The 27,004-nt window shown below is 38.2% G+C and overlaps 1 protein-coding gene across 5 annotated transcripts in view; it reads right to left on the bottom strand.

Moving 5' to 3' along the window:
- Positions 1-24,796, bottom strand: part of PHF14 (PHD finger protein 14) — a gene marked incomplete at its 5' end in the record, with an annotated part of 160,378 nt that extends 135,582 nt beyond the window's left edge. For 4 of the 5 annotated variants that reach the window (XM_084211205.1, XM_084211203.1, XM_084211204.1 and 1 more), the window contains 4 exons: positions 7,227-7,371; positions 11,584-12,230; positions 24,075-24,185; positions 24,672-24,796. In XM_084211205.1, coding sequence (XP_084067331.1) covers positions 7,227-7,371; positions 11,584-12,230; positions 24,075-24,185; position 24,672 — 904 coding nt within the window. Of the gene's footprint in view, positions 1-7,226; positions 7,372-11,583; positions 12,231-24,074; positions 24,223-24,671 lie in introns of those variants that run through there. The other variant, XM_084211202.1, reaches the window with a different exon arrangement.
- Positions 24,797-27,004: the final 2,208 nt, after the last annotated feature.

The following is a 27,004-nucleotide window of genomic DNA, read 5'->3' on the forward strand; positions in this document are numbered from 1 at the left end:
ATTAAACATTATTTCTATAACAATACAAATAGATGTCATTTTCCAAAGCGGGGGGGGGGGGGGAAGTCCATCTTTTTGCCCCCATTTGTATATAAATCTTAGTGACAGCTTTAAAGAGTTTAAGCTCTCTGACAGATAAGGAGGCATTTACTCTTTTACCTACCTGGCATTTAGTAAAAGCTAAACACCACACTGTTACAACTAAAAAGGGTGGTCTTTAGCTGGAGAAAACCGACTAGATTCCCATTAATCATTGCTGATAAAAACATCAAAACAATCTGGTCCACCACAAAGCTGAAGAAAAGGAAATCTAGCCTGCAAGACTGTTGCTGACCTGGTGTATGTTGCCAAATAAAACTGCTGAATCAAAGCTGCAATACAAAACCTTGTTGGCTCTGAAGTTAGGTTTCACAGAAGATTCTTTGTAATTGTTCTTGAGCGACTTCTGGAAAGAGCCAATTTCAGTATACTGCAAAGTCTAAATAAATCATCAATATAAATATAAATTAAATCTATCATTTTAGAACCCTTAAAAATGCTGAGTACAACAAAGGTTCAACTTACTACCTGCCTTATTTTGCTATGCTGAAAAAATTATTTTGTTCCAACTGAAAAAAATTTTAAAAAGTATTATTTTCATGACTTCAGAATGCATAGAAATGCAAATACAAAGCTGCTACTTGGTAAATCATTCCATCCTATACTGAAGATCAATTTAAAGTTGATCAATCCAACGATTCTGAATGAATTACTGGGAATTGCTGGTGTTGGAACAGAAAGCAACCTAAGGGCTCGCTTAGTAAAAGCATCAGGAGATAATCTTTAGGTTCCCTCTAAAAGTACCACAATTGTACAGACAGGATGACTACTACAGGCCTGAAAGGACAACAGGGGGAAGGATACAGAACCTGTAAAGGACATTTTTAGGTCCAAGTATTATCACTGCACCTCTGACCTATCTGGCATTAAGTCAACCAGCTGTCCCTTTGACTGGAAAATATGCCAAAGAAAATCAAGTAACTTGTAAATACTTTGCTTAAAATGCATGCTGCTTTTCCTTAACATTTACAAAAATTCTGAAGTCTGGGTCTTCAGAACATCCCTAAGAGCTCCTTTTGAACTTAAGTTCATTAAATATTCATGTTTGTATACTCCTGGACTTCTGTATCATAAATCCATCTCTGACACCTCTTTGAACACCATTAACACTAAACAATAAAACCAGTTTAGTGTAATATTAACCTATGAATTTACACACATGAAATTCAAGAAGGTAAAATTTTCACACCACTTACTGTTCCATAAATACCATCTATACATTACAATTACAGTCAAGTTGTCTGTTGAATGCATGTCATTAGATACAGAAAACAGACCTTTTTATTCCCTGATTTTGATCTCATTTTACTCTGCCAATAGCTTATATTTTCATGTGATTGTCAATAAAAAGAAACTGCACACACTTTAAAATAATGCCATTAAAACAATTGTTCTGAAATTTATACCACTGAGAGAAACAGAAATAGAGACCTAATTCCTTTTGTGGCTGCAGCTGGTCCTCTGTTTCCCTGGGAAGGTAATTTTTTGCCAAAGAGGATATCTGCATGCACCAACTACATCTAGATATACTCCGAAACACAAACTATATGGTAAAGCCTATGTTTGCAAAATTAAATGTTGTGAGATCACAGTATTCAAAATATATTTCATTCCATTTTAACTGGACCAACAGTATAAAATAAATACATTAATAATTTCATGCATCATAAATTCAGAACAATATTTTTATTTAGTAAATGGAGAGTACTTAAGTATGTGATTTTGAAAAATGGATTTTTATACCAGACAGCAGCAGACCACAGTAAGGGGCAAAATAAAAATGCAAAAATGTTTTACTTCACTGTAGAGCATATGGCAACTACACTATCACTTTTAGCAAGAGAATTTTTACTCTCTGATATACATCAAAGTACAGTAAAAAACAAAGATAGGAGATGGAAAAGAAACTGCTCAAAAAATGTATAACTTTACTCATTTAACTCACAGCAACTAACCCAAGGACAACAACTGGCAAGCATGCTACCTACACTTGTGGCACATGCTACGATGTGCGCCAGACATCTTCAGACACACTGCAATCAAGATGTCAAAAAAACTGACAACACAGTTGGAGGTGTCCTGTTATTACAAGATCTTAGCACAAATGCGTTTATCCAAAATGACAGATTGGTGTCTAAAGAAGACTTTTATAGAAAGAAATTACAATTATCTTCATACAGAAGGAAAAATTTCTGTATGCAACTGTACAAATTCGGTAAGAAAGATTTTTTTTCTCTTTTTTGTGGGGGGAGAGAGAGGATATGACAGGGATAGGCTGATATGTGAAATGAGAACACATTTTTAATTGATGGACTTATTAATTAATTACAGGCTTTTCAAACTAAAAGATGAATGCATTGTGTCAGAGTAGGTATGAAATTAGCAATACACATATGCTACTTATGCAGTTTTAAAGGCAGTTACAATTCAAACCAGTTATTAACTCCACTAACCATAGATTTTTTGGACACATGTCTGCAGTGCAAAGACAGCTTTTGGACAACTGATGGAGGCCATGCAAATGATATGAACCTCACACATTAAACAGTTGTATTAGAAAGTAAACTGAATTTCTCACCATCTCAGAACTTGTCAGCAAGTCAAGTAAAGGTATTTATTATAGGTCCATGACTTTAGGTCTGAATGAAAACTCCCCTCTAACTCTTGGCCATGTTGCTTCCTTCATGTAAGCTCTGACACAGTTGCTCCCAAATGAGTTATCATCCCTCTTTTTCCATGGAAGACCTTATGTAACAGCTCATTAATGCAAGCAAATAATCCAACAGGAATACAAGTCACAACTGAACAGGCAGCTGCCGCACCACGTCCTCAAAAGGAAAAGGTGGTAACATCAAATACCCAGGAGGGAGACCTGGTGTCCAGAAGAAGTAGGTTTGACTCAGACGAGTATTTTCTCAGCTAATGAATAACTTCACATTAAAACTGAGGTGGCTGACATAGAAGAACATCTCTCAGTCACCAGAAAGGTTTTGAGGACAAAACTTCCACTTGAACAGAGCACCAAGGCATAAGTCAATCATGTAGGACCCCCTCCCAGTGAAGAAAACAGTAGTCAACAAGGAGATGGAGAAAACAACGTCTTCAGGGGAAGAACAATCAAATTGTCAATATCATCATTATGTGGGACCCTGAGTGGGATGCCAGTAGGTTGTGAAAGGACTGCACATACTTATTTACCATGCTATAGAGAAGAAGAGAAAATGGGCTCATTCATAATACCACTTGAAACTGCACATAAAAACTATGAAGAAACCCCCTGTGGTATTCTACCAGCTTGCTTTGGGCATTTTGGAATAAATCAGATTGCAGGAAATGGGCATATTTCTCTTCCTACGTACAGGTAAACATCATTGCATTGATTTCTATCCCAACTCATAAAGAGGAGACTCTTCCTGCAATACTGTGCTCTGAAAAACTCAGAAGCTCAAATATTTTAACAAATTTCTGGACACAGCATGATACCTGCAGCCACAGCAATATATCTACTAAAGAAAACCTGAAAAAAAAAAACCAAATTCTTGGATTTCAATGTGTTTACAAAACACACTTGCTCATTACTGGACCTTATTTTTCAAACTACCAAGCAGCTGCATATGAGAATACAAAGGACTATAAATACAGTCTGTGTCTGTGATCTGGGTATACATTTCCAAAGTACAGATCAACGCCAATGCTATTAAGAGTAAACATTGCTTCTATTAACATTAAAAAAATTCTCAAAGTTGGAAGCCATGTTTATATGATTAGATAGTAATTACCTTTTCAACTACTTTTCAATTTATTTTGGAAATCAGCCAAATTGAATGATTAGGCAAACAGGACCAAAAAGTAACTGTTGCACTGCATTTTGGTTTTGACTGCAACTTCTTAATGATAGGCTGCCTTCATGTATTATTTGTGCATTCAGAAGTAAATAGTCAGTCAGTGACCATTGGGCAGAAATCTCCAAGTCATATATAAGATCACTGGATCAAACTAAAGCTTCAAAGGTTCCATTTTTTAAAATAACTGTTCAGCTTTTGGCTGGGGTGGAATTAATTTTCTTCACAGCAGCAAATACGTGGCTATGTTTTGGATGTGTGCTGAACACAGTGATGATAATACAGAGATGTTTTTGTTATTGCTGAACAGGATGTGCACAGAGCCTCTTCTATTTCCCCTACTGCCACACCAGCAAAGAAGTTGGGGGTGCATGGCAGGTTGGGAGGAAACACAGCCAAGACAGGTGACCCCAAGTGACCACAGGGATATTCCAGACCATGTGACATCATGCTCTGCATACAAAGTGAGGGGAAAAAGGAGGAAAGGGGGGATGTTCAGGGTGATGGAGTTTGTCTTCCCAAGTAATCGTTACATGTGATGGAGCCCTGCTCTCCTGGAGATGGCTGAACACCTGCCTGCCCATGGGCAGCAGTGAATTAATTCCTTGTTTTGCTTTGCTTGTGTGCATGGTTTTAGCTTTTTCTATTAAACTGTCTTTAACTGAACTCACAAATTTTCCAGCTTTTACCCTTCACATTCTCTTCTGATCCTGCCAGTGGGGAAGTGAGCGAGTGGCTGTGTTGGGCTTGGTGGCTGACAGGGGTTTAAACACAACAGCAATATTTTTATTTGCTGCAAGCAATTATTAAAAAAAAATTACTGAAAAAAGCGCAGATTTAAAATAGTACTTGCCCTTGCTTATCATTATAAAATATTCAAGTACAGAAAAACACAGCAAAATAACTGTCCATTTCTATTCAAACTATATTTATACATATCTAGCAATAAAATGTACACAAGTGTCAAGTAAAACTCCAAATTGTTCAGCTGCAAATTGTTGCTGTGGAAATTTACATTTATATCACAGTCATCAATTACTTTCACATACACAGCTTGCTTATTTTTCTCTAAGACTTCACCTATTCAAACAGAACTTCACAACTGCTTCATATACACTTTCAAGCATTTATTATTAAAATGAATTGCAAAGAGCTAACTAAACATTCAACCACAAATGTGAAAAATTAACTAACATGTATAGTCAATTACCTGGTACACACTGCAGAACTTATCAGAACAAACTAAAATTAAATCTTTTCAATTAATCTATTTTACTTTGTTGCAATGACAACAAAAGAACCACACACACTGCACTCTTTGTATCAGTGGGACTACAGGGAATCTTTGCCGGGAACACTGTAAAAAGAATAGCAGTAATTACTTTTAAACAGATTTTCAACTACTAAAATTCAAGTGACTTTTGAACTATGGAAGTACTTTCCTCTAGAGGAAAGCCAGCTATAATCTTACTTTTGTAGGGACAGAAGTTTAGTAAACTAAGTAAAATGAGGACATGATCTTTTGGAGATTTTTAATGTACTCCTCTTGAATAAAAAAAAATTGCCATCATTTCATTCTAAAGTGGCAAAGGATCATTTTTCTATCACAATCATTCTTTAGTAATCATTACAATCATTAAATAAATCTTATGGAAAAATTTCCAGGGAGCTCCACAGCTTTAGAGTTTGGATGTTTTGACTAGATGTAATGTTTGGGGAATTCTCAAGCATGCACTTATAACTATCAGGACAAGATGCTTTTTTTGTTCCTTGTGAGTTAATATTAGACTGTGCTAGGGGAAAAATAAGATCTATCAAGATTTTATAAAACTAACTTTTAGATAGTTACTGTATCTCAAAGCAAATATATTCTACATATTACTTTCCAAAAAACTTCATGGATACAGAAGAAGGAATTCTGCAAGACACATAAATTTAGGAGCCTAACACTTCTAGAAGACATTAAGACCTGACTAAAGCCCTCAAAGGCACTTGGAGTGTGATCCAGCTCATCATAAATTAGGTCAACTTCTCTCTAAGTAACATTGACAGTATGGATTAGCTCTTCAAAAGACCACAACAGGTTCAAGAGTTAGAAGCACACATGGACACACAATGTAGGGCATGTGAAGGACTGGACAGAAATTCCAGCCTTGGTTTCCTAAGTGACATCAAGCAAAGAACTGAGCTACATCCCAATGAATGAAAACTACTGTTCTGAAACAGTTTTCTATCTTGTATGAGAAAACTGAAGTGTGAGTATGGTATTTATAAAACCACTTCCTACCTAGAAAGACATTCTAAACAGGTAAAAAAAAAATTAAATTAAGGGAGTCACATTAAATAAATGCCTTGTACACTTCTGAAAAATAAAAGCCTGTTTTCTTTTTATTTCAAGAACTGAAGTAGTTTAATCTCATTTTCCTGAGAAAACTTAAAAAAGGGGTGAAGGCCTAAAATGTACAGGATATGAGGAAAAAAAGCCCCAACCTGATTAATGGAGAAAAAAAGATTTTGTTTTTTAACAAAAGAGGTGTGCCTCTCTGTGTTTGTATCTCCCCTACTTTCCAACCTCAAGAGAAAGAGCAACAACACACAATACAGTCTGATCTTCCACGTAAAGCTGTTAAAATTCCATACATTCACCTAAATTATTATTCTGGAGTACTTCTGTAAAACCAGATCACCTACATTTATTACACACACATAATCCTAACCCAGATTTTGAAGAAATTAGTGAAACAACTTGACAATGTTCTAACTTTAAAATTCTCCTGTTTTAAAACATCAGTGAAAATTATGAGGAAGTTCAAGACTAGCTGTTTTCACAAATGAATGCCATGGAGAATCCCTTTGCTCTTCCCCTTCTCTCTGCCATTTTGGTACAGCAAAAATATAGGTGAAATAACCTTTCTTTTTACAAGGCCTTCTATTCTCATTACCTTATATCCCAATTACGCAATCAAATTCATACACTGAAATAGGTAAGACAAAACACATCAATAGAATATCCTAAAGTGAAAAAAAATATACAGTGTATAGCTCCAATATTTGCACACTGTCATTCATTGTGTCAGTATCTGTAGATTATGTCCCCTCCCACAGGTTCTTATATTTGCTTTGCCAAGTAGAAGATGAGTGTTACACCACTAAAAAAATCAAAGCAGTATTTCAAAAAAATACCCCCCAGGATTGAAAGATGCTCTTTGAAGAAAGAAAGTCAACATTTTATTAAAAGCAAAGTATATGCATTCCTTCTGCAACAAGAATGAAGGGTTGTATTACCTTCATGCACTGTTATTCCACAGTTGTCACACTGGATTATTTCATCAGCATCTTCACTGTTATCTCCAAGACAAACGCAACAAATCAAAATATGGTCCATTTTCTGGGAACTCCAATTTTGAGACTTCTCAAGGATCAATGAGTCCTGATATTGAAAAATAGAGACACATGGGTTATGCCAGGAATTTCAATTTTATTTAAAGCAAGCAGAATATCTGTTATTTGCTCAATTTTTGAACAACAATCAAAAAACCATGGAACATTATTTTCAAAAGGCTAGAAGCTTCTTTGTTGTCAAAATGCTCAAACACTGCCTTCAAAAATACAAGAGCTAGGATGCATGGATGTCAATGCAACCTACAGACCTGTTAAGATCCAGAGGTCAGAGGAGAGTCAAGATAGAATCATCTTAATACAGAATCATCAAGACAGAATCCTCAAGACAGAAATGTATGTCTTTGAACCATTTGTAGGCTACAAAATGGAATACCTAAAAAGCCATTTAAAATCAAAATTTAAAAAAGGCCAAGGATGACTTTCCAATGTTCCAACATTCAGAAAAGTTGCTTCATCTTCTTAAAATTTAAAAAAATCACATGGCTCTGAAAAATTCAAGAATACACCGCTAATGCAAGCCTGCCAAGTTTTCACTTACAAAAATATAACAAATTTTTAACTCTGTATGGTTTTGTTCTAATGCAAATTTATGCATATCTGTGCAAAACCATACAATTTATTAAAACTATATGTTCTTCTGATTATATACAGGAGTAAGGATTTGCCCTGTTCTGGCAACCTACAATATGAACCACAGCTCTTAAATAGATTGTGGGTTTTCATGGGGAATTTTTCTAAGAAAACATGGAGAAGTGCTTCATAAACCAAAGTTATATGTAAAATTAGTTTTCTTAATAAACATTGTCTTCTTACTATTACCATTGTGAGACATGGTCACTGTCTCTTCTGCAGTTTCATGGCCTCCATACATATTTATTTTTATACCTGAGCTTGAACTACCTTTATTGCTAATATGAAGGCATATAAGGAAATATGAAAATAAGCACAATAGTGAAAAATAACCACTGTGGTACAAAGAAACAGCAATAGTTTCAAAGCAGAGGCTGAGAGTTTAATGCTACCATTCAAAATGTGTGAAAATATTCCAAAATGGCATCCAAAAAATGGCATCCAAAAAAAAAAATCAGGGTGAAAGATGCTCTCTCAAACAGTTTTTTCTATTTCCAACTCACCATTTATAAAATACAGCACCAATACTATGCCTAAGGGAACAGGAGCTCATGTAGAAAAGAACATTCACAGGGTCACATAGCTTAGAGGAAAGCAACTAATTGTGAAAAACAGAAGATTCTCTGATACGGAGCTCAGACTTACGGAGCATCTCTTCCAACATCCTCCTTTTAGGACAAAGCATTTTGAGGAAAGAAATAAACCTGGACATTACTGCAGCCCATCATTACTCAAAAGACCCATGCTTAGCTTACCATTCACATTACAGATGGGAAAATGGCAGTGGATGCTCCCTAACTTTGGCAGATTAACTGTGCTATGGCACAGATTTCTCTGATGCGTGTCACAACTCAGATCAGCTTTTTCTGACAGTACCTTTGATTTAAACTGTTATTTGGCTTCACTGAGAGAAATTTAAGAGACACTGGTAATGTCTACTGTTATAGAAGCCCAAGGTCTGGTAATTTAAAAAAAAAAAAAAACAAAAAACCAAAGTTTTACTTTAAATTAAGAAACAGTAATGCATTGTAAAAACACTGAAATAACACTAGCTCTACAGGCAGTGAGAATATATGCAAACATGGACCAAAAAACCCAAACAAAAAAGCAATGATGAAAGGACATCAAATTTTTGTTCTAATGTTAGGACCCCAACCATTAAGGTTCGCCTCATGAGAAAACAGACACCAGGTCAAACAAAGCAGCTGATCAACTTTTTTTTTTATGCAGGCACAGAGAGGGAGTGATCTGTAAAGTGTGCTGCTCTCCTCTGCTTTTAGTCTACATATGTAAGCACCCGAGAGACTCATCCAAAACATGGAATCCTTTAGATATAATAGTAACTGCTGCAACTTCTGAGCATGTCCTGTTCTCTATTGAAGTAGGAGAAATTTTTTCAGCTGGACCACTATGTAACTCCCATTTCTGGGGTATTAATGAAGAAAGTGAGCATTTCAAGCTATATGCCCAGACTTTTAACTTTAAAGGGAAAAAAATTAAAAATACAACCACCACCTCACTGAGAATAGAAGAGTCCTATGAAGTGGTAATAATTATAAAAAAAGCAAAGCACCATTTACCTACTAATGATGCTTATCCTCAGGAAAGAAAGCTAAGTTTGTATTCTATTCATAATACAATAGAAATAATTACAGCACATGTTAAAATAATGCATATGCAGACCTCAAAATACTTTTGTAATATGTAAACAAATAAAAACATCAGGAAAACGAGAACTGAACAACCCCTTCCCAACACCCTCCCCTGTTTCCATCTTCCAAAAATAAGCAAAGGAAAGAAAGGAAGAATGCATATAAAGGACACTAGAATATGTTCAGAACAAATTGCCTTAGGACATTCTTTCCTAAATTTATTATGGATTTGAACATCTAAGAACTCAGTTTTCTAAGAACTCAGTTTCTGCAGCGTGATGAGATTTTGATAGATGTATGTGCTAGACAAGATTTTTTTTTTTACTCCTTTCCAGTTTTTACTAATTTAAAATATTGTAGCAGTGGAGAGTATACTGTTACAATACAGTATATTGAGTATCAGAAATTTGAACCTTACAGTCTAGAATTCAGTCTACAGATACTTTTGCTGAACTTCTTGATAAAGACCTAGTCATACACAGTACAGCACTTAACATGCAAAAAAGATAAATTATCAGTTACAAAATTACAATCTGAACTTCAAATTTTCAATTTTGATTTTATGTTCTGATCACTGTTCTAAATCTAAGGCATGAACAGAATATGATATCCATGCATACTAAGAAGCTTCAAAGAAGATACATCAGAGACAGCTCTGGGTTTCTGAAACAGGTCTGTTTTTCCAAGCCAATGGATATTAAACAGAAGAATATATCACCAAGAATGCAGCTGCACATCTCCATTTTGATATGGGAAGCAACTCTGAAAGAAAACTGCCTCTGTTACAAGTTCTGATCATTAGTATTGGTAGAGTACTTTCAGCTCCTGACCCAAGAAAATGCAGGTAATAATACTAGAATCACAGAGCCTGATAAGGAAAGAAGATGCCTATACAAAAAGTTAAAAAAAAAAAGAAAAATCAAACAAATCATCCTTTTTTTTTCCAATCCCAATTATTACTAGTAGCTAAAACAGCACAGCTCACTTGCAATAATATATAAATATATATATATACACAATACCTATCAAATTATCTAAAATGGACCAAATCCAAATACTGTTTAGTTCCCCGTCATTTTACACATTAAAACAAAGTTTAAAGGGAACAGCAGAACTTTTAATAATATCATATCACTACCATTTCTCAAATGCTATGCTGACATCGTGATTATATCCTGAAAACTGAATATAGATTTTATAGCAATTATTTTTATTTTGTTCAGAATTTTGCTATTGCAGAACATGAAGTCAGCCACAGTAACAACCTGGTATCTTAATTTTTCCACAGGCACAATCTTGAAGGCAAGTAAAATCGTGCATAGGGAAAAAAAGGTTACTTTATTAAACACTTATATATATAATATTCACATTCTGCAATTAGAAGATATTTAATATAATAATCCTAGTACCCAAATGCTTTTAGTATGGTAAGAAATTAGTTCATTTGTGACTATTATAAGCAAATCCAACATAAATTATCATAATTATTCTATTTGATTTTAAACCTAGTGTGCATTCTTCCATAAGTGAACTCTGTTCAGACTTTGATGTTTGTCTCAAAGAATAATGCCTCATTCATCTATTTCATGATTATGTCACAGATGCTTTTAACTTTCATGTACAACATTTATACTAAAAGAGAACTAGAATCCTTGCTAACATATGTTGGTTTGCATATTGGACCTCCTATTTGTTTTAGTACTAATCCAATCTCTATAAAGCCAAGAGAAGTCCCACTATTGACTTAAGTGGCATTAGATTGGTCAAATGGTCCAAGCAAGGTTATTTAATATGCAGTGCCTATTTAGCATAATCTTTCCTGCTTCACTTATTATTCACTTATTATTGTGTGAACACAAGTCCAGCTAATCAGTTTAACTTTTAATATTAACAGAACAGCTACCGGGGAGTAGTTTCCATTTGTCAATAGATATATTATAGAAAGTTGGTTGCACTACCTCATTACTCTTGCTTTGTGAAAGAGCCAGGCTATCATTTGTCAATTCCTCATCATCTGCATTATTCCTGTTAAGAACTTTACTCTTCTTCTTCTTGGATCCTCCATCGCTAGCCGTGCTGCTATTATCTTCCTCATTAGCTTCCTCATCATTGTCATCCTCATCACTTCCACTCCCGTCATCTTCATCATCTTCGTTATCTCCATCGCTCCCCTCTTTTTTCAGCGCGTTCTTTCCTTTTCTCTTCTCAGCAGTAGGCCGCCAGTCATTGTCATCTTCGCTGTCGTAGTCATCCATATCATTCAGCTCTTCCATCGATACAAAATCCAGCAGGGGTCGGTTCCTGCGCAAATTCCATTTTTTTGGTTCATTTGTTTGCTCATCAGCCACAGCATCAGGTTCAGCTGCTTTCTCCTTCTCTTTCTTCTTTTTTGGCTTTTCTTCTTCATCTTCCTGCTCTTTCTTTTCAGTTTTAATTACCTCTTTGTCTGTTGTTGGCACTTCTTCAGTGGAGGCTTTCGGCTGTTGCTCTTCTACTTTCTCTTCTGCCGGTTCCTCCTCCAAGATATTTTCTTCTGATTCAGTACAGGAACCTTCACCACTGTCCTTAGATGCATCTTCACTCCCATGACCACTTCCTTCAGAATCTGTTGAGCATATGAAAATTTAAAAAAAGTTCCGACACAAATGAACCCCCAAAAATAAAATCTCTTGAAGCAAGTTGTTAAACAAAAGAATGATGCATGTTCCTCCCTCATAAGGTATTCCACCTATTTTTTCAGCTGATGTCCAAATATTGCTATTTCGAGTGCTATGTTGAGAATCTGTTAAACATGTGTGCATTTTAAGATGCAAAAAAAAAAGATGGTAGGACTTATTAAATGAGCATTGTATGTTCTTTTGAACTGTAGCTCATATTAACAAAAAGCAGTAGCACAGTAATTTCCATGTGAAGTCACATCTTAAAGAAAGAGCATTCCAGTTCTTAACTTCTGGAGGTGTTTTCTACATCTTCAAAATAAAATACCTATCCAACAGAAGATGTCTGAAATTACAAAATGAAGAGTTTACATTGCTAGTTCTAATAATAATATGGATAATCCCACACCTTAATTTTTAATACATCTTTGTTTTTCGGGGTTAGAGGGCTCTTTTAATTTTTAAGGTTAGTTCACTTATTAATCCCACATAAACTATGCCTCACTCAGCATTGCAGCTGCACTACAATGCACTAACCTTACACTACTCATACATTCTGTGTGTACTCACTATTTCATTAATTAACACATGCCAACATGAGCAACAGGAAAGAACAGAGAAAAAATTTTATATAAAAAAGAGACATTTTTACTATAAAGCACATGTAAAAAATATTGAAAAATTACACGTGAACTTGTTAAACTTTATAAACAGCATCTACCTTGCTATCTCTCATCTTATATGAATCTACTGCTTTTTATTTATAGTATTGTTTTAATGAAGGAAAACTCAGAAAATATTTTTTTTAATTTTAAAAATAAAATAGTTTCGTGATCCAATGCAGAGATCAATTAGGCAGTGGCTACAGTTTTCAGTTTGCTCAAAGCCAGCACCAAGTTCTTGATCCACTGTCATACAGACGCAAAGATGGAACACATTGTTGCTCACAAATTAAAAAAAAAAAAATCTTAATTTCTTTAGTTACAAGCCAAAAATCTCCACCACTCACTATCACCACACACAGAGAATTTCTCTGTACATTCAGCTCTGTATAAATCCAAAAACACAGACACTGAGGTAGGTGTGCACAGTGTGTCATTTCCTACAGCATTTTTTTCCACCCCAAAGAACATTGCCAATGATTAGCCACTTGTTACTTCAATATACTGGTCAGTTTTGCCTTCTTCAGCATATACCTGCATGTGGAAGCATTCAGTGAGGAGATTATATAACTACTGCCAAAAAAAAAAAAAAGCCCTAAGTGCTACTATTACTGCTTAGGACATTAAAATTATCCATCCCCTTACAAGCTAATAAAAACTAGAAGTTTCTAACATATAACATTTGGAGAACCAGGAAAAGCACAAGTTTTTTTTACAGTCTTTGAGAAAAACATAATTCAGTCATTTCTCCACACCTATTAGCCTTAATTGTAGTAATCAAAGTACAAGAAAATTAACTGAAGTTTTGAAAGAGTAGAACATGAATCAGGCATACACAAGAAACAAAGCCAGTATTAACTAACAGGCAATCCTAAATAATTGTTTTCAAGTCACAATAATTTGTTTGGCTACAGAATCAGAGGATGAGCAAGGCTGGAAGGGACCACAGTGGGTCATCCAAGAGCATGCTGCCCAGGATTGCATCCAGACAGTTCTTGGGTATCTCCACTGAGGAAGACGGCACATCTCTGGACAATCTGCCCAGTGCTCAGACACCTGCACACTAAAGAAGTTTTTCTTCCAATTCAAGTGAAAATTCCTGTGGATCAGTTTCTGCCCATTGCCTCTTGTCCTATTGCTTGGCACTGCAAAGAGCCTGGTCAACTCTCACCACCCTCCTTTCAGACACTGATAGACATGGATGAGGTCCCCTCTCAGTCATCTCTTCTTAAGGATGAACAGGCCTAGTTCTCTCAGCCTTTCCTCGTTAAGGGAGAGTACCTCCACAGAAAGACCACAAAAATGGTGAGAAGGCTACAACACTCCATGAAGACAGGCTCAAAGAGTTGGGGTGGTTCAGCTTGGAGAAGAGAAGGCTCCAGGGAGAACAGAGCTTATGAGAGAGATTTTTTACTAAGGCCTGTGGTGACAGTAAAAGGGCAACCAGTTTTAAATTGAAAGAGGTTGGGGTTTAGATTGGACACAAGAAACTTTTCAATGAGCATGGTGAGACACTGGAACAGGCTGTCCAGGGAAGTTGTAAGCGTCCCATCATGGAAAATATTTCAAGGCCAGGTGGGATGGGGCTTTAAACAATCTGGTCAGTGAAATAAGTTTCTGACCAAGGCAGGGGGTTGACTCAGATCATCTTTAATGGTTTTTTGATCATGGGTTAGTTTATAGGATACCAGGCCTGCTGGTGACAGACAGGGCACACCAGATACAAAGAGGGGGGAAAAGGATCCTTGCATAGGAGTTAGCAGGGCTCATTGAAAGACTACATTAGATTTGAAGGGGGAAAGCAATAAACCCAAGTTCCCTAGAGATATGCCTGGGGACAGCCCGCCATTGTTTGGGGGACAACATGCTAGAAAGATCTTAGCATGGTGTGTCACCTCAGTGGAGGTAGGGAATGGAGATCCTCTAGCAGTAAAGACTCAAGGGTTATTATGTTTTAGAAAACATAGACATGACTGAAAATGGTCATGGTAAGACTTAGGGCTTGTTCTCCAATAAAGCTGGAGAGATCAATAGCCCAGCTGAAGTGCCTCTACCCCAACATACTCAGCACAGGCAACAAACAGGAGGAGCAGGAAGCCACTGAGCAGCACTAAAACTATGACATAGCTGCCACGCATGTAGACATGAGATAACATGGACAGCCAGAGCGCTGCAGTGGATGGCTATAAACCCTTCAAAAGCAACAGGCAAGGAAGGAGAGGTGGTACAGTAGCCCCATATGTTAGGGAGTGTTTTGATTGTCTAGGGTGTAAGGACAATTCGGTTGTTTAAGGGTAAGACTCAGGAAAGTCCAACAAGGCAATACTGGTGGGAGTCTGGTAAAGACCACCCAACCAGGATGAAGAGGAAAGTGAAATAGTCAATAAACAGTCCATAGTCTCACAACCACTAGCCCTCATTCTCATAGTAGACTTCAAGTTACCAGACGTCTGCTGAAAACACAATACAGCAGAGAGGAACTGCTCTACAATGTTCCTGGAGCATGTGGAAGGTATCTGCCTGACACAGACAATGAAGTAGCCTACTGAACCTGTTACTTGTGATCAGAGAAGCTGTTGTGGGTGATGACTCGAGGGTGTTCTGGGCAGAGCAAACTTGAAATTATAATTTTCAATTCTCAGAAAAGTAGAACTTCTATCCTGGACTCTCAGAGAGATGATGCCCTGTTGAGAGGCTTGGTCAGCATAGTCTCTTGGGAGGCAGTCCAGGAAGGCTGGACATTCTTCAAGGAAATCTTAAAGCACAGGAGCAAGCCATCCCTATGCGCTGAAAGACAAGCTAGCAGTAACAAAGGCTGATGTGCCTGAACAGAGAGATGAGAACTTTGACTGGAACTCAGAAGTACAAGGAGAATTTGGCTCTTTTGGAAAAAGGGGCAGGCAACCCAAGAGGACTACATGAATGATGTGAGAGAGAATATTTTTTTTCAGGGAAAAAATTAGAAGGGTAAAAGACCAATTAGAACTTAATCTGACTACTACCATAAAATATAATAAATACATAATCAACAAAATGAAGACTAAAGACAATCTCTGCCCTTTACTGAATGAGGAAGGAGACAGTGCCAAAGGATGAGGAAAAGGCTGAGGTACTTAATGCCTTCTTTGCCTCAGTCTTTAACAGCAATACTCATTGTTCTCTGCATATCTACCCCCCTAAACTAGAAGACAGACACAGGAAGCATAATGAAGCACATAATCCAAGGGGAAATGGCAAGTGATCTGCTACATCTCTCAGATGCACACACATCTGTGGGCCCAAATGAGCACCATTCAATAATTTACCAGCAATCCTGGCTAACCAGGGAGGTTCCACATGATTAGAAGTTTAAACAAAAATTGTGATACCCATCTGCAAGGAGGGTCAGAAGGAGTATCCAGGGAACTCCAGTCAGTCCTGCCAGCCTGACCCTGGAAAGTCATGGAAGCAGATCATCTTGAATGCCATCAAGATGATAGAGGACAACAGACTGGGGCAGAGGGGCTGGAAAGCTGCTCAGTGGAAAAGCGTGGGGAGTGCTGGCTGACATTTGGCTGAACAAGACCCAGCACATGCCCAAGAAGGCCAGTGGCATCCTAGTCTGTAGCAGCAATAGTGAAGCCAGTTTGACCAGGGCAGCTGCTGTCCCCCTTTACTCAGACTGGTGAGTAAAGGGGGACACCTCAAATCCTGTGTCAAGTTCTGAGCTCCTCACTTCAAGAAAGACACTGAAATGCTGGAGTGTGTCCAGTGCAGGACAGTGGAGCTGGTGAAAGGTCTGGAACAGAAGTCTGGCAAAAAGGAGGCTTTTTGAAAGGGCTTATCACTCTCTACAACTGCCTGAATGGAGGGCATAGCAAGGGGTGGGTGAGTCTCTCCCCCCATGCTGTCCAAACAATTGATGGAACAAGATGAAACAGCTTCAAGTTGCAACAGGGGTGGACTAGGTTGGGTATTAGGAAAAACTTCACAGAAAAGGCTGCTCCTCAGGGAAGTAGCTGAGTCACTACCCTGGAAATATTTTAAAAATGTGTAGATGTGGCACTTAGGGACATGATTTAGTTGTGGGCTTGGCAGTGCTAGTATAATGGCTGCATGCTCAAAGCAAACAATCTCACGTTTGCATCTCATTGCACAGGTGCCAAGTGCCTATGTGCACTATTTGTCTTACTGTAAATAAGGTAATACAAGATTTTGTCACGTTAAAATTAACTGAAATTTTTAACTTAGCTTTCATTATTTCCCCACTGTAAATCCATAACAGACATTTGTTTTGATGCTTTAACTGCGCTGATGCATTTCTAAATAGTCTTAGACTTCTTGCCAATTTAAGCTTTAATTTTGTTTTGGAGGGAAGAGTCTTGCTATAGTTTGACCTCTAACAGCACTCTAATTACTAACATTGATTCATGTACATCAACAATACACAATGCAAAAATTTAAAGCAGATAGCAAATAAGCAGTATTCTCACTCACTTCTCTCCTTCAATTTCTCTTGCCTTCTGCCTGCACATTTTGCTTTCTACTCTCCTTTATACATTCACATACACACAAGAGATATCTATAGTAAGAGATATCTCTCCTTGATCTGAATGCATCCACTGTGATAGGTGCTTTTCCAGAAAGAGCTATTCTGTGATAACAGCAATTTTTGCAGGTCTTCTTCTGTCAGCTGCACTTTTACTGAGGAAGAGGCTGCAGTATACAATTTTCTCCTTGAAAGAAATGCTTAAAGAATGGCTCTTTCAAATTGGCAACCATATCATGTCATTCCCTATAGGAGAGAAGTAAAGCTACTCTAAGTGAAAGATGGGGCTAGATACACCATCAAATAGTGAAGAATACAGAGTTCCACTGAGGACAAATAGAAGAGATAACAGTTGGGAGAAAGACATCATTTATTCCTCTATACCTTGTATCTTTGGCTCTACTAAGCACAACAGCAGGTGGCACTCAAATCTAAAGAGGATAATCCCAAAAAGAACAGAACATTATGCTACAGAATTAACATACAAAAAAAAAAGTGTAATAAAGAAACTCCACTCAGCTGTGGAGTCTTGTATATAACATATATGAGGCACAAGACTGCAGGGTAAATATACTGAAATCATTATATGAGTCAACAAAAATAAAATCCTCCCAGGGTTTTTTTGCAGGACCTTTTTACAATTTTAAATATGACACCCCACAATTTCCAGGTATTTTTTCAATATTCTAAGAAAATTAATATATACAGAGAGCAAATGCTGCACTCCAAAAGTACCTGGCCAACCACTCACAGGAGACAGTCTGGTTCTTCAATGCAGTATTTATCTTAATAAGCAGCTCTTTGAAAAACAGCTTTATTGATTGTTTTAAGTGAACTCTAAAGGATAAGCTGGTTAAAGGCAATCATGGACTCAATTTTGGACTTGGCTCTTCCACTAACAAAGCTTAACAAATTCCAAATAGTAGACAAGAAGACTATCATTTCAACAGTAGACAAGAAGACTATCATTTCAATAGTAGAAAAGAATTTGGAATAATTTTAGAAAGTTCCTTTATCAGCACGAAATCCTATCTGGTTGAGTCTTTCCAAAGTGCTCAAAGATACCTACCACAAATATAATCAAGGATCCTGGGACACTGAAAAGGGAACACTGAAAAGCTGAGCATGCAACACAGAAAGCAACTACCAAGTTATCACTGCTAAATAATATTATTCAATAATAATCTATCATGTGACAAATAGCCTACAGTGGCCTTATACCCTCTTTTTGAGAGCAGTAACAAAAACCAGGATGCAGGTGAGATTAATGTCACACCACCACCACCATCTAATCTATTGGTCCTTTACCCTCTTTTTCCCCCCACCACAAGGAAAACAATTAGCCTTTGACAAGATTATGTGAAATTACCTAGTGATCTCTGCAAAACACCATGTCAAGCACCATGTACAATCCCCCACCCAGGGTAGCTGCATCCTCATGGACGGGAAATGTGGAGAGCACTACTGAAAGTGTTTGTCAACAGCCTCTGGCCATAAATTTCCTTACAGAAAAACAGCTCCAGTACCACAAAATATCCTTGGCACAGGTGCTATACCAAACATGCAAAAGCAGCTGTACTTCCTATATATCTGATCTAGATATCACAAATAAAGACTCCATAATACCTTAAGAAAATGCTTAAACTAACTAGAAAGCTACAATATTAATAACTGGATGTAAAAAAAAAGGCAGGAAAACCTAGGTCATGTATGGAAACTAAGAATTTTTAAATTACCAAAGGCAGAGTTGTGTAACTGGTAAAATTGTGACTACATTTGACTAATAGACACAAAGGCCCATTATGCTACAATCAATAAAACTATAAGCAAGAACTAAAAGCTTAATACCTCACTTGCAACATAATTCCAAGAAAGAGAATCCAACACACCAGTTAGATATATGCCCCTGGCTTTCTATGCTATTTTGCTGCATGTGGTGATTAAACACTGGTAGACTACCAGCAATTCAACATCAGTGGTGCTGGCAGTTAAAAAAACTGAACTGTCCAAAATAACATGACTGAAAACACACAAAACCAAACCAATATAGATTAAGATGCTACAGCCCTACAGAGAGAAACTTTCTTCTCAAATACTGTTTTGAAAAGAAGTATCTAATATGTATTAACTGCAGATGGAGACTGGGCAGAGCAGGAGATGAAACTGACCACTGATCCACAATAACACATCTCAGAAAACAAGTATTTCGTTTTATAGAAAAAATGATGGAAAGGGAAGAAAGAAAAGTCATTTAGTAAGCAGCTTCCTCACTTTTACAGTATAATTATGTCATATGGCATTTCACTAGATGTCTATGCAAGTTGCAAAACCACTCAAAACTAAAGACTGCCAATTTTAACTTAAGTCACTAGGAAGAACCTCATTTACAAGGTTAGAACACTGATGAAATTTGGTGTCCTACCAATTGCTTGTCAGCAAGCACCTGGAATAATAGAAATCCCAGTGTTTACAATGAAAATGGAAGCTGAAAATCTTGTCAGTGACTCCAAAGTTTTACTTAGAGTGGCAGACATTGGTACAGACAAAAGTTTTACCTGGGATGAAGATACTCCAAAAGAACATACTGCTGATATTTTCCATTTTCTCAATTAGAAAAAACTCTTGTGAATTCCAGTCTCAGGAACTACACATTAATATGGAGATACATCATCATTTACTAATGATTAACTAGCCAAAATTTTCTTTTACCTTCACTGTCTACTGAAACACCTTGCAACTTTACTCTAGCCTAACATTTAAGTTTAGTCTAAAAAACCAAATATATTTGTTTCTTCATCAAGATTTCAGTACTGTTAAATACTACAGTATTTTGATCCTTCACAATCATTTTTTTATATTACAATATTCTGTACAGGAAAGCAAAAGTGTAATCTCCATTGTGCTAAGAGGAAACAAGCTACAGAAAGATAATGATATTTGCAACTTTTTATTTCTACATCAAGACACAGGCTTTTAAAAAAAGATAATATATGCATTTATGTAGATCATTTATTGTTTTAAAAACAGATCTTCTACTGACTTCAACTGCAAGAAAAGTACATAATATATGTGCATGTCAGGCTTCACACTCAACACCAAAAAAAAAAAATTATGTAAAAATTTGAGTCAACAAGACTAGTAGCAGAAGTAGTGACAGGATTGAGTTCTTCACAGGCAACATTCAGTTATTTTCTTCTCAGCTACACTGCAATAGGAACCAGACCTTGAATTCACACAAGATTGTTGCTCAGGGACCACTACATTCCTCTGTATGATTACAATTTCAATATATGCACTGACAAAACTGACTGAATTCACCGATGAGAGAAAAGAAAAGTGGTAAATTCTTGCTTTGGAATCCTGCTGGGAATTGCTCTAAACCGGTACTCTGACTTCTGACATCGGTGTATCTCCAGCTGCTCCCAATGCAGAAAAAAAAAAAAAGAAAAAAAGGACTCCCCAAAGCATGCTTTAGTTAACTTACAAGAAAAACTTCAAATAACTGACATGTATTGTAAAAGATACTATTAAAAGCTTTAAGTTGAGTATATTTCAGCACCATCATTTCAAGTCACATGTTTGTACACTCTGACTCCAAAGGGACAGTTCTTTTGATTGATCCCACATTAAGATCACATATGACAGTTTTTCTCATGGAACAATTTTTTCACGATGTTTACAGAAACCAGAAGAATACAGTACTTTAGAATATGGCATCACTAATGGAAACAGAGAAGCCATAAAAAATGACTTTGTTCAATATAAACATAATGAAAATCCCAGAGGCTTGAAAACTATTTACATTAAGTAAACTTACAAGAATGTAACAGTTCTAAAATCAATTTCTCTAAAGAGATGTTCAAATGTTGAGATATTTTAAGCGGAAAAGACCAACTGATTGCTGGTATGACCTACATCCAAAAGAAAAGAAATTAATTACACTGAAAGTAAAAGTCCACGTTGCCTGTGGATTTTTTGGTGGAAATACAGGTTAGGTGATTTGAAATATTTTTAATAATGAAAAAATGTACCAAGTTGCCAGGACTCTGAAAACAAAAAATCAGAAATGCCAGCTGCTTCCTAAAAGCACTTAATAGCAACTTCTCAAATCCTTACTGCATTGCATATTCCCAGAAATCTGGCAGAACAATGAAGCTGTGTAAAAGTTTAGGCGTTCTGGGTTCAGTCCCCATATATTTGCACAGTATCATCCATTAGTACATATCACTGGAGATCCTAAAGCTCACACATATTGACACAACAGAGTCATCAAGGAACAAACAACTTCAGAATTCTTTTAACTCCATATTTAAATAATCCTTTAAGCTAATTTTCAAATTTTTCTGTTATTTTAAACACCTATATGTGCATTTGTGAATAAAATAAACAAAAATGTATGTCATGAACCCATGGAATTACCATAGTATAATTTATGCTCATACCCAATGCAGACTGGTTCTCGCTTCTGGCACACTTACTTCCTTTTGTAAGCAAACTATACAATGTCATTTTGAACTCAAGCAAATACTAAATACTGATTTGCAACAGACTGCTCATGGAGGGTACTACATATGTATGTGTGTGTGTGTAAGAAAATCCCTTTATTTAATCACTTCTTCCACCCAAATTGAAATGGACTAAGTGCAAACAAATTTAAAAGTATGTTAAAACAGCTTCATTTTAAACCAGTACAGGTGCTCTGATTCAGATTTCCTGCAACTATTCATTTAAACTTATTACATGTAAGAAACTCTTATTTGTAGTAACTTTCTATCCCCCAACTTCTCCAAACCCTCACAAATTTCTTCTTCCGCACTGATAATCTGCATATAAAGTACAAGATGTCAAATTATCTTGCTGTTTCAAAGTGTTATTAAACAGAACATTATATTCTCCTACAAATGATAGATTTAAGTTTGGAAAAGCTAAAACAACACTTCATGAGATATAGCAACACAAAACAGCAATTAGAAAAAAACATTTTCAGTAGAACTTGGTTTTTTCTTCATATGCTTGTTTCAATTCAGTGTTGCATATTTAAAGGAAAATCCATTCTACTTCCTCAAAATGAAATTGATTTTGAAATACACTCAAGGCTAGATATTGACCAGCCCCCTCTAGTATATGATGTCCTAAAAGTCAAAAAGGATAGCAATTACAAATGAATCTTCTGCACCCACAAAATATTGAGTCAGAAAGCTGTATTCATTACTTTTAATAAATTACTGCCTTTTGACCAACTAATATACTGCTCTGAATCATGTGTTCATGACCCATACTCCCTTTCCAATCCTCATCTTCCCTTAAATCCTGCCTACATTACTGTTCCAAGACATGGAGATTAAAAATAATTTTATTTTATGGCAAATTTTATCCTTATTCAAAAGAAAGGATCAAAAAGCCTCAGAACAGAATTAAAAGAGTAGACAAAACAAGACCCCAAAAGTCTTAAAATGAAATTGGTATGATGACATCAGTTTTACTCTCTTAAGCCACTGCAGCCTGCACTACCAGAACAACCAAGGGAAATATGTCTAAGTCTAGGGGAAGATGTGCTGAGAAGAACAAAACCAACCACCCAAACCAAAACAAACAAGGAACACTAAGGCATACTTTAAACCTGACATTGGGTGAATTATTATTAAGAATTTTTAAGTTCATCAATGCAGAGGAACTTGCCAAATGCTTAAGAATAAGCCTTCAAATGGGAATATTTTTGCACTATACATTCACACAAAACATACACCAGCATCCCCAGTGAAGAAATAACAAAGTCAAGTTATTTGATAAGCTGTCATAATGCTTCCCTCGCATCTTATACATCCTGCATCTTCTTGTTAATTTCCCTCAGCATGCACCACAGAATATCTAATGTGCAGTTACTGACCAACATGGTCCTATCCCTTCTTCCCCCTTTCCTTCAATGTACTTGAGTTCACTTATTTTATTTTGGCCATCTTGTCTATTTTCAGTTTCTGTGAATGTTCACTGCAGATATAGGAATCTGCACATATAGAAAAGACTGCAAAGCAACAACTCTCTGCAGTAAGAACTTCCTTACAGCATGAAATGTGTACACTTTTCTGCAAATTTCTATCTGCATGGACACCTTAAGATTGTCTATTGTAAAAAACAATAAAAGCCAGAAGAGATTATCTTTTTGCTTTAGGTTCTTACTCACCGAGTAGAATTAACCTTGAGAAAAAGTCAAGCTCTTAAGTCCAAAACAAACTATTATCCAGACTTGTTCAAAACAAAATGGCTTTAGATTCTTATTTCAATACTAAATACAGTGACTATTCCAAAAATTATCCCTACACTGAAGAACTCAAAAGCAACAAATACAGTTAAGGCAGTCTGCACAAAAGCTACTCAAATGTTTCCACCAAAACTTGCTTGATAATCATGAGGCTTCTGTTGTAAAAAAATAATCACAACTGAAGTATCGATTCCCAGTTATCCAATCAAGTCACTCCCTTCAAGGGGCTCCAAGTCCCAGCAGAATCACTACAAGCATTCTGCCTCCTATATGATATTAAATGAGCAACCATAAACCAAAAATGAGATAATTCTGAAGAGAGGAGATGAGAAAGCATATTTACCTGAAGCATCTCCAACTTTAAAATCACTGTCATCAGAGCTATCATAATCTAAAGCTTCCAGCAGTGAAGCTGCCAAAGGCTTCACCTGTCTCCTCTTCGAACTGCGGTCCACTGCAGGGAAAAAAACAGTGTTGTTACTGGCCGGCATAAAGAGCACTCAGCATCGCTAAGGACATTTAAATTAAAGGCAGCACGGGCGTGACAGGCAGGGGCAGTCCCGAGAGCAGCCGGCAGATGCAGGCGCGCCGGGGTCCCGGGGACAGCGCTGCCACAGGTGAGGCCGGGCAGGGTGCGCCCTCCCGGCGGAGCGCTGGTGCTCCCTGCAGGCGCCCCGGACCGCACGGCACCGCGCACGGCGGGCTGCCCGGGAAGGCTGCGCGGGCGCTGGGGCCGCCACACGCCCCGGAGCAGCCAGCATCCCCCGAGGACAAGCCTCGGCGTGATCCGCCGGGGACCAGACGCGGGGGGACGCGCAGCCGGGACCGCGGGACGCCCAAGTGACGGCGATGCGCCCGCTCCCCCGGGGGCGGGGGCGCTCCGCGGGCACGGCGGCATCCCCGCGGCGCACGGCCGGCAGAACCGCTGCGGATCACTTACTAAAGCCTGCGCGGGTGGGCGGCGGGCGGGCAGGGGCCCTCGGGTGCAGCGCCGCCGAGCCCCGGGCCCCTTCCCCAGACAATGGGCACGGCGGCGACCCGGATGCAGACCCGCGCCCGCCCCGCCGCCCGCCCCGCCGCGCAGGCGCCGCCCGGGCGCGTGCGCACGGCGAGGGGAAGCCGGGGAGCGGCGCTGGCCGCGGCCATGCGCGGCCTGGCGGGGAGGCGGTGGCGGGGCCGCCGTGACCGGCGCTGGTCGCACACGCTCAGCGCAGAACCGCTCATTCTCAGGGTGCTGCCTGTAAAAAACAGCTCTAAAAACCACTCCGGCACTTTTCTATTTCCTCGTGTGGAAAGGAGAAAGCGTTACAAAGCTGTTCTCTAATTTATCCCCTGCTCGAAGAGCTGAGTTTCTCATGGGCGCTGTTGCATTGTCAGGCTCATTCCTGAACTTTTGAAGAACAGCAATCCATTGCATTGGGAAGAGGAAAAAAAAAAAGGGAAGAGATGTTCAAGGCCAGATTGGATGGGGCACTGAGCAACCTGGTCTTTTTGAAGGTGTCCTAGCCCACGGTTGGTACTGCGTGACCTTCAATGTACCTTTAACCCCAAGCCACTCTGTGATTCTATGACAATACAAATCCCCGGGGTTATTGTTTGACCACATCGCATGAGCCTGGGAGCTCAAAAGCACAAACCTCATGGTGAGAGATGGACAGCAAGGACAGCAATGCTGGGCCATTGCCTTTGCGAGAGTCCCAGCTCTGCCTCGCTTGCCAGGGCTGTCCCTGGCCCCTGTGTGCACACTTTCCAGAGTTCCCTTCGCCTCTCCCCACCACACCACCAAAATGAGCCACCTGCGCAAAAGTTTTAAAGGAACTGATGCTCTGGCTCGCTGGTATTTAAAGAGCTTGAGGACTGAGAATAGTACTAAACAGAAAACCTTCCAATAGGATTGTTAGGGCTTTGAAAATGGAACACGTGTCTGTCAGAAACGACTGCTCACTTTTTAAAATTTTAAAGGTTTATTAAACCCCAACAAAAAATACAACAAAAAGACTAAATAAGGAAAAATTACAGCACTGGGGGGTCCTGTGGCTCAGCCACATGTGCTTGAAAATGGATGTTCCACCTTTTATACCTCTAGCCCTTCCTAAAGTCTTGTCAGTCGACTCCTTCCTTGCTGTCTAGTGGTGGAGATCACTTTCTTACATCTTGATTGGAGGTCAGATACTACTATAGTAAAAAGCCAACCGTCTGCAAATGCCCTACTACCAAAGCCATCCCGTGATAACAATGCAAGGGGGAAAGACATACTATATTAACATAACTATATATCTATAGAACTTCTCATAACATACATATAATGTTCACCCCTTAATTGTGAGAGCCAACTACCTCATTACTCATCTATAACATGTTTAATGATGGATAACTGTAAGGCCAAACTCATTCTGTGGTTGTATGGAAAATCGCGCTATGAAAAGCGTCCATAAAGGAGACACAGGAGTCCTGTAACTTTATTCAGATAAAGGGAGAGAGTCCACTGGGGCACACAAGCCCACAGGATTTTCTCTCTCAGGGTTTCAGAGGCCACAGCCTCCTTTTATCCTAAACTCCCGGCCGCGTGTTGCCCTGTTCCTTTCCCCATTGGCTGAGGTACAACTGCCTACCACATATTCCCCCTTTGAACCTGTCATTTTACCCCAAAGTTCAGAAGTTCAAGTTTGTGCAGACCCACTTCTTTGTTTCAGGAGTCAAACTGGGCTCTGTAACAAACCTGCAGCCCAAAATTCAGAAACTCCCACTTATTCCAGGAGCCAAGCTGGCTGTGTTCTGTAACAAACCTGTGAAGTTAGTAGAGACATTAAGACCCATTTCAAAGATGTTAACACCTATACTTTCACCCACAGAATTGTTTGTAAAGACATTAGCACACATCTTCCCTATCATGGTGAAGAGTGGAGGGGACATAAAGTTTGGCAAGTATATGTTCTGTGGCCAGAGCCTGGGCTACATATAGCATAGTGCTTGCTGCATGTACCAGAACCAAAACTCCTCCTGGCATTGCAAAGATGGGTGGCTTGGAGGTGGTATATAAGTTTTTAAATATAGCACAGAGATGGCTGATTAGTATATGATATGATTATGCAGCTGAAATACTTTCAACAATAATTTTCTGTGTTTCTGATTTTGAGTATTTTGGAAGGACAGAAAATTCCAAAGGTAAGTGTGAATTCTGTTTTAATTCTGTGCTTGAATTTCTTGGGGTTTTCGTAGCATCTTACCACATCCATAGCTGATGTGTTCACGCTGCTCCTGTTTCCTCCATCA

This window comes from Fringilla coelebs, assembly GCF_963513975.1.
Source record: "Fringilla coelebs genome assembly, chromosome: 1".
Lineage (NCBI taxonomy): Eukaryota > Metazoa > Chordata > Aves > Passeriformes > Fringillidae > Fringilla > Fringilla coelebs.